General features: G+C 39.5%; 2 protein-coding genes across 2 annotated transcripts in view; both read right to left on the bottom strand.

Moving 5' to 3' along the window:
• The window catches only part of LOC127004003 (tubulin polyglutamylase complex subunit 2-like), an 87,838-nt gene extending 87,226 nt beyond the window's left edge, over nt 1-612 (bottom strand). Inside the window, exon 1 of the mRNA XM_050871169.1 lies at nt 165-612. The gene's annotated coding sequence lies outside the window, so the exon portion shown is untranslated. The remainder of the gene's footprint in view (nt 1-164) is intronic.
• LOC127003206 (uncharacterized) overlaps nt 1-14,051 on the bottom strand; it is a 76,459-nt gene that overhangs the window by 17,322 nt on the left and 45,086 nt on the right. Inside the window, exons 10-12 of the mRNA XM_050869585.1 lie at nt 12,093-12,288; nt 10,885-11,088; nt 10,055-10,133 (exon numbers count right to left, since the gene is read on the bottom strand). Coding sequence (XP_050725542.1) covers nt 10,055-10,133; nt 10,885-11,088; nt 12,093-12,288 — 479 coding nt within the window. The remainder of the gene's footprint in view (nt 1-10,054; nt 10,134-10,884; nt 11,089-12,092; nt 12,289-14,051) is intronic.

The raw sequence follows: 14,051 nt of genomic DNA, 5'->3' as shown, positions 1-14,051 counted from the left end.
GAAAATGTGACGACCTGTAGCAGGTTTGCACTGGCCCTGCATAAGACAACCTACGGTCATACATTGATGCCCCTAATATTTACCACCTTACGTTCTAATAAAACCTTAAATGCACTGGAATATCAGCAATTATAACAGGGATGGTATAATATTGGAGTACTTACCCTGCTGCTCTGATTAGGTGTAAAATCGTCCCTCTTTATGGCTCAACCCACGTGCCAGTGATTCTTCTTTTGAGACCGATAAAATAGCCACTGTAGGACCAGTGGGATAATTCCCACTGCACCGAGGTCCGCAACACCTGCTGGGCATGCTGATGTGAAGTGTAGACTGAAGAAGTTTGAGATTAGTCGCGACACTTCACCGAGAACCCAAAACGTATGCTGTCCCCGTCACAGCCGACTAACAGCGGTGCATGCCGCGCGGGCCGCGGCTGCTGTATGACCGAGTATCGTGACGTCACGGTGTACTTACTATCTGCATCCCAGCGCTCAGGCCTTTTATAAGAAGGCCGTGGCGGGGCCCGGTTCCCACTGACCTCGCCGTCGATGACGTCACTGACGGTCGACGGATCTGTGAAAACGGAAAAGTGGGAACCCCGCCAGAGTTCGGATCTAAAAAGTTTACTTGCAACAATAAACTATCAATCAATCTAAAGACATTTCGGCTTTAATATATATATATATATATATATATATATATATATATATATATATATATATATATATATATATATATATATATATATATATATATATATATATATATATATATATATATATATATATATATATATATATATATATATATATATATATATATATATATATATATATATATATATTATATATATAATATATATATATATATATATATATATATATATATATATCTATATATATATATTACACTCAGAAGAAAGGGGTACCAGAGGGATAGAAAAACGGTAAATTTAGTGATGAAATAGCGCTACCCGTTTATAACCCTTACCAATCTTGGGTAGGCGGTGGCTGAGTGGTAGCGTGCTGGGCCCACATTCACCACGTGATGGACGACGCGAGTTCGAATCCCCACGCTACCACCTCGGATTTTTCAGTCACCGCCGAGTGGCTTAAAACTACCCACATGCTGTCCTAAAGACCACTCATCAACCCGGAAACCGTCCAAGTGAATCAAGAACGAGTTCCGGCTTCCGGGGGGGGGCAGCATGAGCCAAGAGAAGATGGCGCCACTATAAACACTTGCCTGCGCCATGACGGGCTGGGGCCGAACACCATCCAGGCCCCTCAAGCAAGCCTACCGGCGCTATAGGCGTAGACGTAGAAAAAAAAAATATCTACCCTTTCAAGAGCTAGACAAATCTACCCTTTTTCAACCCGTACCCCAAAAACAGATCTCCCCTTTTGATACCCCTTGTCACCCCTCATTCCTGTCTCCCCATCCCCTCCCTAGTATCCCTGCCCCCAACCCTTCCCTAGTAACCCTACCTCCAGTCCTCCACCCACTCCCTGCAACCCCAACCTCCATCCCGCGGACGGCGGCCAGGTAGAGGCACATGCTATATTTTGTTTTTAAATTAAAGTTCCATTTAGTGAATGTAATATTATAAGATGCTAAAGATGCATGTATTATGATTTACAAATATGAAATAAGTTTTATACTTGCTGCCGGGAGCGTACGATGTTTTGTAGCAGTGAAAACAATCTCCCATGCTCTGATGGGAGAGAACAGAAGAATGCCACGTATATGAGACAGGGGCGTACCAGCCGGAGGTATGTTGAGTGGCAAAATTTTCAAGACCAACCACTACTTTTAGGAAATTGAAAGCATGACAATATGTTGGACTTGTTTGACTTATCTTTTCTTGCATGAAGGAAATTTTTACCCACCAGTCCGCACTGATGCATTCCTATTAACCACGGGATGGAGTGTTGTAGGACATACCGATAATTGCTCCTTTTTTGCCAATAATGTCCATTAAAACATGAATAATGTACAGAACTCATATTTGTTAGTGTAAATATGATGGTGACCATAACAACTCTTGATATGTTGCTAGTTTGGGACAATGTCAATTAAGCCTCGCTGGACCCCAGCTGCCCGCAGGTTTGGCTCTGGCAGATGCGCTCCAGGAGAGCCTACAGATGGCAGGTCGAACTCAGTGAAGGACCTTATTCGGCAGGCAACACTTTGGAATATGTGGTGTGTGAGACAGAAGAGAGAGAGAGAGAGAGAGAGAGAGAGAGAGAGAGAGAGAGAGAGAGAGAGAGAGAGAGAGAGAGAGAGAGAGAGAGAGAGAGAGAGAGAGAGAGAGACACAGACACACAGAGAGAGAGAGAGAGAGAGAGAGAGAGAGAGAGAGAGAGAGAGAGAGAGAGAGAGAGAGAGAGAGAGAGAGAGAGAGAGAGAGAGAGAGAGAGAGAGAGAGAGAGAGAGAGAGAGAGAGAGAGAGAGAGAGAGAGAGAGAGAGAGAGAGAGAGAGAGAGAGAGAGAGAGAGAGAGAGAGAGAGAGAGAGAGAGAGAGAGAGAGAGAGAGAATCAGCAGGATAAAAATAATTTTAGTGCTCTTTGTGGTCTGCAAGTTTTGCAGTGAAACTTTATTGCAGATTACATTGGTCTTTTCAACTGCCTTGAAACATTGCACACAATTTGTTTGGAATATGCCCACTTCAAATGAACCAGAAGGATCTTCAGAAAACAGTGATGATCTACCTGGATGAGTAATATGTGCCTGCACAGTTAAGATTTCAGAATGTTGCTGCTGGAAAAATTCAGAAAAATAAACATGGAACTTTGGCATTCTTTTCAACTAGATACTCTAATTACATATAAACCTTGATGGAAGACAACACTAGTGCTTTTCCAATACTGGTAATTCTAACAAAAAACATAACATCAAAAGAAAAGGAAATGACTATAATATTTTCAACACTGTAATCTGAGGACATCTGAAAAGTATGAAGGGTCACTGTGTGGTTATTGAGGTCATCTGCATTACAGCTTGTGTGGATTCTAGTGATGCAAGGCACAGCTGCTATGGCAAGCTGTTTTCTATGTAAATTTATTCTTCCGCTTTCAAACACAAAGACCTTGCATTAACATGAAACTTCCAACAGGAGTTAGCAATGTTAATTAGAGCTAGATGTGATTAATTATGAAAGTGAAGCAGACTTTCACAAATGTTGAAAAAAAATAAGACAAGGCCTTTGTACGTTGACAGAAATGAAAAAGCAGCTCAGTGCTGAAGTGATGAGCCTACACAACTCAATTTAACCAACTAGTACACTCAATCAAGATACCCAAAAAGTTACTAAACTTTTAAAGTGGCTTTTGGTAATTATGACCATTATCCAAAGCTTAAAACTGACCTTAAAAAAATGTTTTACAAGAAAAGCAGAAATCTTCAAAATCTGCATAGGCTCAACAGGCATCTGATCATGGAAGGCAATGCAAGGACTTGCCCTGATAAATAAACAGCTCAAAACCCAAAAAAATAGTGCTTTTAATAAAACATAAGTAATGAACAAAAATATAAAAGGGTGGGCTCTACAACAGTCAAAACAGGCTCATCCACACACCCCATTAACCTTAATTCCCACTGAGACTTACTGGATTGCAGGCAAACTCATGGCAATATGTAGGATACCACCATAACATACTCTGCTGGGCATATACTAGCTGTCTAGTATGTGAAGCACTTCTGATGCATAATAGCTATGCACATCAACTTTTCTGTATATTAGTCAAACCTCAGTAACAGTCTGTGAACTGTCAGGTCAGACAGTATAATTGAGAGCTACCACTTAACCATTGGCTTAATTAATCTTTGGTTTATAGACATTACACATGAGGAGATCCAATAAAATCAATATTTTCCTGAAATCAAATTGATTCATGGGACTTCACTTGCACCACCTCTCTGGAGCACTGAACCAGCCTTCACACACACATACATTAATGGTGATACATTTAAATTTGTCCTTCCCATACAATTCCTTACTGTTCAGCAGATAGTACCACTTTCTTTTGATTCTTAATAGCATATGTAACCATTACAAAGACACTAGATCACTGATACACAAAACTACTTTGCTCTCTAGGGGCAAGGAGCTTAGTCCTGCAGAACTGCAACTCTTCACAACAAATTAACACAGCCTAAATAACATGTCAACAGTGGGCCCAGATAACACTGGGGTTAGATGTATACAGCAAATGCAAGCAGCAAATAAATGAGCTTAAAATTCTGACAGTGGACAATAGATGGAAATCTTATCCACTAGGACAATTACGTGGTCTAATTTTCCAATGTGGACTTTTGAGGAAAAAATAAATAAAACCATCATCATAGTGTTCTAGAAGATACTACTGTTTACAATTGAGTAATACATGGAGGCGAAAAGTTAGCTGTAACCACATGGCAAACAACTGCCCAGAATGAACATAACTTGGTGTCATCACACAGTTGTGCCACTTCATGACCCCTTTACTCTTATCCGTAGTTGCTAGCACTGACAAAAAGGACCTCAACTACACCACTTCAGTTCAGCAATTTACACTGCTAATATAGCACTGATTTTCTGCTGAAACCATTTCTAGATATATCTCCAATTTATTGTAGCTCTCAAATGTAATGAGTAATAAGTCAAAGCATCACTTAGTAGTTAACAACTGATGACAACACCTCTGTTAACAATTAGGATCTTATATAAACTGAGGCACCACTGCTGAAATATTTTTTCCTTCCCTGTGCAAGCCCAGAGTGTAAAACCCTCTTGACCAGTTCCAAGTGTAACATAACAATAATGTACACTCTCCAGAGGACTGCCACAGCCCACGTGTGCCATGAGCACTGGATCAACAAGACTCATGTATCCTCTAGCTAAGACTTCACTACCAGAGTTCTTGAGACTAGAAGATGTAAAAGACACTTCAAAGGTATATACCTCAAGCACAGCATGTTAAGTATCACAATATGCAGAGAAACACTGTGCATTTGCATTTTCAGATATGAGCAGCAAAGCCTTAGGATTTTTCTAGTTTCCCAATCTTGAAAAGTACCTCACATGAGCAAGAGTAGCGGAAACAGTCTCACTGCAGACACTACAATGCAGTTCTGACAACGATATATTTTCAAGAGAAATAACGTCACAACACTAATATGCATTCAACATCAAGTGTAAGTTCACTCAATGAAATATTCCAAAACTCACTCAGCATCTGTATTTTGGAATAACAATATCACTTTGATAAATTATAAATACATTTTCTATTAGTATCACTTGGTGCTATTTACTTAATATCACCACACTTTTGTCTTGAAAAAATCTTGCAAGACAAATTAGGAGATCATAGGTATTTTTGTTTTGTTTTTTTGTATAAGTAGTGGTTTCACTAGTACAGATTTTTCATGTGAAGTATGAATTACGTAACAAAATATTTGTAATAGGTCAAGTAAATATATCTGTAATATAGTTCAACAATTCATATTATCACTGCTAAACTCAGATGAAACTACAAGAAATAAATTACTTGATCCACTGTGGTGCAATGCATGCCACATTCATTTCCTTAATTAAATGTCATGTCATTATCACTGCAAATTTCCTCACACTAAATTATACAGGTAACGAGTCAATCCTCAGTCACTGGAAATGAATTTTCCCTTCTTGGGTGTTTTTTCAAGGCATTCACAATCACACACACATGGAAAACTAGTTCATCTTCAACAGGGACCTCTTGACCCTGATGGTGCTTTTTCCTGCCCCTAAGGCACAAGATTCCTCACCAAAGTTATGCCTCTTCTCTACTGTCAGCAGCCTTCCAGTACTGAATGTTCTTCGGGTCTTTCTCCATAAGCTGTAATGTCACCTCCCAAGCTGTCAAAATTATAGTCGATTAAAAAAATGTATAAAACATATTATGCAATAAAGATATATACCTACTTGTTACCTTTGCAAGTAAATAAAACCTTTCACTTAACTATGCATCTTATTTTCAAAATTTCCTGAATTAGTGTACACAATTCTACTGAAATTTTGTGAAACATACATATTAACAATATTTTGCCTGTTCATACAAGCATAAAAGAAGAAAATCAATGGGAAAGTCTTTCTTCAGTGCACTAGTCAACCCCACTATTAACAGAGTAGCAACCTAGAATTTGCTGAAGTCAGTGCGAAGAGAGGACAAGGAAAGATGAAATTACTGCACATGCCAAAGTAGGATGGAGTTCACTAATATCAGACAGAGGTGGAGAAAAATGGTAAAGGCTTTGTCCTGCAGTAGACTAGTAATGAGTGAAAGTGATGATTATATAACCCTAGTAAAGGTAAGTTGGGAGTATACACTATAGCTGTGTGTGGCAGCAGTGCTATCTCCATCCCTTTGGCCCTTTGACCCTGTGGTGGGATGACGAATATTACATTACCTGTAGCCCTAACCTACGATTATAGGATGGGTACAGATAAGGTAAGAAGTTTTGAAGAGCTGTAACAGTCAAGCAGACCCTACTCGCCCTGGAAGTGTTCTGTGATTACGAGCACATCCATTGTTATACTTTTGGTGTTGGTTTCGGCCTTCAGGCAGACATTGTTATTGTTTTGGTGTTGGTCCATTTTCCCAGTCCATTACAAATGCAAATACCACAATGCAAGTACTACCGTGGTATACTGCAATTGTGATCGCTTTGCTCTGTCCTATCTCCCACTCTCTGTTCTTCAATGACAATCCTCTTTCCAAAACAAACTGTCCTATCATCTCTAATGCTGATTACTCTATTCTGCATTACTCAACATCTTTTAACAGAAGATCCTTCCAACAGAAACTAAATGACTCTAGGCTTGAATACTTAACTTCAGACCTTGCTATAATTTCCAATTGAGGCAAGTCCTTCAATGCCTCAAAAACTCAATTTCTCCACCTGTCAACTTGACACAAAATTCTAAATGCCTATCCCCTATTCTCCGTTAACATTCAGCTGTCACCTTCTACACTAAACATCCTCGGTCTATCCTTACTCAAAATCTCAACAAGAAACTGCATCTCTTCTCTTACTAAATCGACTTTCTCGAGGTTGGGCATTCTGTATCGTCTCCGCCAGTTCTTTTCCCCTCCCAGATGCTATCAATATATAAGGGCCTTGTCCATCCATATATGGAGTATGCATCTCATGTGTGGGGGGGCTCCATCCACACAGCTCTCTTGGACAGAGTTGAGTCTAAGGCTCTTCATCTCATCAACTCCCTTACTCTAACTGACAGTCTTTTATCTCTTAAATTCTGGTGCAATGTTGCAACTCTATCAATATTTTCATGCTGCCTGCCCTTCTGAGCTTGCTAACTGCATACCTCCCCCCCCTCCCACAGCCCCACTGAACTCAACTTTCTACTCAAGATCATCCCTATACTGTCCAAATACCTTTTGCAAAAGTTAACCAGAATCTTTGTTTTTTCATCCCTTACACTGGGAAACTTTGCAACAATCTTCCTTTGTCTGTATTTCCTCCTGCCTACAACTTGACCTCTTTCAAGAGGAGGGTATCGAAACATCTCTCCTCCCGAAATTGACCTCTCTTTTGGCCACTCATCGACACTTTTTTATAGGGGTGGTGATTAGCGGGCTTTTAATTCTAAATTATTTTTTTGCCCTTGAGCTGCTTCCACTACTGTAAAAAAAAAGGGATGGTTACTTAAATTCCCTTTATCCATTCAATTACTGCCAGTATGATACACAAAACTACTTTGCAAGCCACAATTTGTCATATATTTACACTAGATCTATAAAAGGTCATTAGTGTATCAGGGGTATAGCCACAACCAAGGCTTCTTGGTCGAGCTAATTTTGATTGTCATCTTTGTTATAGTTTTGCAGTCTGTTGCCTCTACACATTTCCACATGTAGTGTCGGGAAAAAATTGCAGGAGGCAAAAGAAATTAAATAGATTTAAAAAAGTAAACAGTGAAACAAAATTTAAAAAAATTTACTCAATATTTGTAGACTAAGAAGTGAAGTGAATAACTTGAAAAGTTTGTATAATATTGTACAGAGTAATATGAGCATGGACCAACCAGCTTTAAAAGGGTTATAGTTATGCTGAATGTTGCCTCTATTTCCTCATGTGATATGTGAAAAAAAATGTAGTGTGCAAGGAGGACTTGAAGGCTATTGAAACCTGTAAATAAAATTTATGCTAAATGTATGATTAAACAAAGTTGGTTTTCAATTGCCAAGTTCCTTCATGGAGTGTTCCTGGATGAAATTTGGCATTCAAAAAATAAATCCTGCAAGATAAATTCTTAAAATCAAAGACACTTAAATAATTACCTTTTGACACATGTTTGATGAGCTCTTCATAGTTGTAACTAATCTTGTCATTCTTGGGTGCTTTAAACCACTTGCTGAAGTCTTTAGCAACAGTGTGACTGTTCAAGATATTATTATTGTTATTATTACTATTGTTGTTATTAATATTGCAGTTCAAATTACTGTCTTCCACATTTTCACTAACACTGTCATCATTATCACTAGTTGTCACAATGGGCTCATCAAACCCAAAACCAAATTCAATTCCACTAACTTTGTGGCTAAACTTGGCATTGTCTGTAAACACAACTGCAGGTTCCAGTTTCTTTACTCGACTAGTATCACTTGACTGAACACTCAGCGCTGCAGACCCATTTCTTGTTTGTTTGCTTTGACACTTCCTACTGCCACTAGGTTGCCTCTCCTCATTACCAGTGTTCTCAAAAACAGAGGCATCACTTTGTAGTTTTACAGAAGGTTTATGTTCAGTAGGTGTGGTATGTTCCATGTGAGTATGAGACTGAGTTGGCAGACCCTCCTGGGCTTGTGGATTTTTCTGAGAATGAGGGGTGAGCTTGGAATGTGAGTTTAAGTGAATGGACATGTTCTGTTGACAAAGAGAAGCTTTCTCTTGACTTGGGCCATTATGTGGATGCACTGCCTGTTGGTTAGTGCCAAGTTTTTGGTGATGCATGTGTGAGAGAGATTGTGAGCCATTATGTGAAGGTATATGATGAGGGTGTACACTAGACACTGCAAGATTGTGTTGAATGCCTGCACTAGAATGACTAATATAGGCAAGCTGTGACTGCTGGCTTGCCTGTGACTGAGAGGCCTGAGAATACTGCTTTGGATTAACATGCGAAGATGCCAGTAAACTATGCTGAGGCTGTTGTGGTGCTACAGAATTATGAGGATTTTCTAGTGGTAAAAATGCAACCGAGTGTGTTTTTTGTGGCAGTGGTTGTGACTCTTGTGAAGCCATCTTTAGGATATTTTGTTCTGAGATGTTTAATGGGCATGAAGTTAGTTGCTGAGTGGATTGATGGGAGGGAGGAGGGCTACATAAATTGTTAGTTTTCTGATAATGTAAACTAGAATGCCCTTGATGTTTCACAGACTGGTGATTAGGAGGTTCCTGGATACCATGCTGATTTACATCAGGTGTCTTGGAATCAGCAGTATGGGATTGCATAGAATTTGTGACAAGTTCACTAGGTGACTTTGATTTTTCAATTGTTGCTTTTCTAATATTTGATGTTACGGGATCAAATACTTCCTTCTGAACCCTTATACTTTCATTTTCAGAGGTTTCTTTGCACTGTTCATTATTTTCTATCACTCCTGCATAACCAGGTTGGCTGCAGGAATTCTCACTTGACTGATTAGTCCGTGGTTCATTTGTTTTCACCAAAGACATTGCACTAGGACAAGAAACGCATGCTAAACTTTCTGCTAGTGAGGGAAAGTTGTCATCTAAAATATTTGCAGGGCCAGACTCATTCACTGAAGGTAATCTTGTGTCTGAGGCTTCCATGTTTTCACTCAATAAAGGCTCTCCTTCTAGTTCCTTGAGAGTAGGAGTGCCAGTCTGAGCTGAAGTAGTAGCCATTCTCTTCATTTGCGCTCGATTTGCAGAGGCAGCAAGCTTCGCTATGTTTGCATATGATGTCTGAGGCGTGGAGTCTGAGGAAGGAGGCGGTTTACGAACATCTGGTCTAGGGGTTATGGAAGGATTAGGCATAGAGCGTACCGAGTCATCCCCATCTGACCCAGAATCTTCACTATGTGGGGCACTTGTGGTGGTGACAGCATAGCGTTCAGCCCCATACCTGTCCCCAACACCCAAGTGAGACCAATGAGCAATGAGGGTGCTCTCGTGGGATGTCCGGGGCACTTCAACGAAGTTGATATGAGGCCGTTCAAAGCTTCCATTATAATGGTGTCCAGCCTTAACATTACCAAACCGGGGACCTCGGAAACCTTCTTCACTGTGAACACTCCCATGAAAGTTAACACTACCACTAAATCTGTCATACTCCAAGCTTTTTGAGTTTTGATATCCATTTCTGGACCTTTTTCCTTTTTTCTTACTACTTACAACCTCAAAGTCACCTCCAGATGGAGATGCTGGGCTAAGAGGAATATCAGTAGTTAAGAATGAGTCTCCAACACTATAAAAATCAGCTACAAAATCTGACTTTGTATGGTCAATCTCAATTTCATTTTCACTGCTAACTAACTTATTTTCTTTAATAAATGGTCTATTTGTCAATAAGGTATCAAACTTGTCTTTCTTATCACTGTGATATGTATTCAAGCTACTTAGAGCCATATTGCCATCATCTACAGTCACTTGCTTCCGTATATCCCGCACATTATCACTTTGTTTGCTTTTAGACACCAAGTCTTCCATACTACTTGACTCCCGTAATGTGCCAGAACTTTTCTTATTCTTTTTGGAGTCATTTTTGCTTTTTCTGTTAGATTTCTTCTCTTCCTCCTTCTCTTTATTCTTTTTCACATTCTCTTTAGCTAGGTCACTTAGTGGAGTGTTATTTTCTTCATCAAACTTGCATTTACCATCCTCACTCTTGTTCACTTTCTCTACACTTTCCTCACTTGTCTTGTCATAACTCTTACACTTCTTTTTCATGTTACCATCTTTATCATCTTTGCCATCATCTTTCTTTCCTTTGTGTTTCTTTCTATTTTTCACATTTGTGTTGTCAACATCAGCTCCAAGGAATTTTAAGATGTCATTGAGGTCCTGATCCCCACAGAAGCCTGGTGTTTCACTGATGTTAACTATGTCTTTTTCTCTGTTTGCCTGTAAATAAAGTAAATACATGAATAAATTCAGAAAATATTTCAATGATGCATACTAATAATTGAATCTCATGAGTGAAAATTACATCACATTTGTGAGGGTTAAGAAAAAAAATGATAGACTTAATGAACACAACTACAAGCAGTTGGTCAGGTGGTGCATGGAAACATGGTATAGCAGCATCAGCAGTGGTGGTCATGCTGCTTTAAATTTCTAAAAACACAATCTGTTTGCTCTTTAAGTGAATTTAGGTCAGTGGAAGTCACACAAGTAGAAATTTATATGTTGAATTCAATATTCCCATATGAAAAATGGTTAAAGGTGTGGCAGCATTCCACAAAATATACATTTATTAACAGATTATTAAATATATTCACAAAAAATTAAAACCTAAAACATGTTAATAAAACATTTATTAAAGTTTATGGCACTAATTTCATGAATAATTTACAAAAGTAACCAACTTTACAGTTTTCTTACTCTGATGACCATTATCACATATGGAGCAGAATGTGCCCCTAGTAAGCTTCAAAAGATATTTTAGGGCTATTGTGATGTTACCACCATCTTCACACATAAACCAAGTTTTCTCAAGGTTTTTTTACTTCATCTCACAGAAGGCGAGTTTACATTACCCTTTGGTGGATGCTTGCTTGCCATGCTGAATGCACAACTTACTCTGAGAATAGTACTGTAAGCATAATAAATGTGTTTGAAGCAGGCACAGGAAAAACAACTTGTGCCTCACTGTGGAACATATGAGACATGACCATCAATAAGAAGCACAGCAGCAGTGCCATGTTTCATGAATGATCAACAGCACTTTGTGCCCATTAATGTATTGCTATTTGTGTAAATGGTAGTAAATTTATGTATTGATGACACAAATTTAGGTAAATAAAATCTTCATAAATAACAGAGTACTTTAATGATACATAAAAAGAAAACAAAATCCAATTGCTCACCTTTTTCTTGTCATTCCTAGCTTTCACTCGATCAAAGCGGCTGGCATCTTTCAGGGAGGTGTTGATTACATTCTTCCGTGAAGTGGTCTGCATCACTGTGCTGGGACGATCCCCTGCCAAAACTGCAGGATTTCCTGATCCGCCTGATGTTGACATCACAGGATTCCCATTTTCATCAAGAGCAGCTTTATTCTGAAAATGAAATTCAAAAAGTAAACCAACATGAATTCTCTCCAAATGCAACCTTGCCCCTATCCTGTTTTTGCAGAATAAATATTACTGTATATTTTAGTTGTTTTACCCTTTTCTATTTACATTTGCCATTGCATCATCTTCCTAATACTTTGCACTGTTAAAATTCCCTCAATTTACTAAAACATTTTAAAATCAATAAAAATTAAAATATCAAACTACATCTCTCCTTACTTCAAGTACTCTTTGTTTGACACTATACCAACCTTTTATTTCAATCAACTGAACAATCAATAGGGGTATACACCAAGGGATGTGTCACCTCGCTCACACTACAATGTCAACCTCAAGGGTTCCTCCAGGCAATTCTCTATGCAGGCCCTCTTCCCATCCTAAATACCTCATGGCAGGATCTATCCACTTACTCAAGCCATGAACTCTGTACATAGGCATCCTCTTGGCCTCCTCCACTCAGGATTCTGTTACAGAAACAACACCCTGAGCAGGGTTGGCTTCTGGGTAGCATGCCACATGCCTGTACAGCAGCAGTTGGCATTCACAGACCATGCAGGCATTAAGCCTAGAATCAGTCTCACTAAGTAATTGCCAATTTGACACTAAGTCATTCCAAATATCCCATGATTCTGCATGAGCAATTACTACTGAAGGCATCAATCTACCTCTTCAAGCCATAGAGTAAGACTGGGAGCAAAAAACAATTTGAAGATCCAGATCTTTGTCCTTCTACACAAGTATTGACAAGCAATATGTTCATGCTAATTGAGTCATCAAGCCAATCCATCATAAGATTTCTTAATGAGACCCACCATTGTTCTGCACTAACCTACCAAGGTATGTGAGAGTTTCCAAGATATCACTGTCCTCGCCACATGCATGAACAAACTGTACTGTTTTGTCTAGCAAGCCTCCTAACACTTGTATGAGGGTCTTTGCCCAGAAGACCTTAAATACCAAGGGCTTTTCTCCTCTAACAGTGCCTCAATAGCCAACACCAGAACCTCCAGTGACTCTGTGAGGATTACTGCATCATTAGCAAAAACAAGGTCAGTGACTGATATCACCAACAGATGCTCCACAATGACTGAGCCAAAGCTCTGCCTATGTCCAGTCAATACAACAAGCACACAACTCTGCCTCACTGCTGCATTCATGGAAAAGAAGATAGACATGCCCTCAATACACTTGACAACACTCTCACTTCAAGATTACAAGCCAGTCAACAGATCAACAGTCCTTGCAGGAATCCTGCAGAGTTCCAGGAAATCCCAAAGTGCCTTGCAATACACTAAATCAAAACACCTTCTTGAGACTGACACAGTGACACAGGCTGCAAGCATCCCCTGCTGAAACTTGTATCAGACCTCCACTAATATGCGAAGCACAACGATACAGTCAAATGTCGACTTATAAACCAGGACTGCTAAGGTCTCTGGTTTCAGCAGCTGCTTGTAAATCTACATGAGCAATAGATGGGCAAGCACCATGGCTAGCACACTGAGCATTGAAATCCCATGGTAGTTGTTGGAGTCCTGGAGGTCCCCTTGCCCTTTTCCTATAGGGACATGCAACTAGTAAATTATAGCCTCACCTCCAGCTCTGAGCAGCTCTGCCTTTTCACCCCTCAACCATACCACAGCCTTTCTGACCTAATCAAGAGAAGGTGGACTTATATCAATGGGTGGATCAGAATTTGCAGTTTGCAACCTAGCAGCTAGTAGCTGCCTGCTAGATTCTCTTCCCAA

This window comes from Eriocheir sinensis, chromosome 3 (genome assembly GCF_024679095.1).
Source record: "Eriocheir sinensis breed Jianghai 21 chromosome 3, ASM2467909v1, whole genome shotgun sequence".
NCBI lineage: Eukaryota > Metazoa > Arthropoda > Malacostraca > Decapoda > Varunidae > Eriocheir > Eriocheir sinensis.
Note: the sequence above shows the minus strand (reverse complement) of the source record. Positions and strands in the feature narration are given on the sequence as shown.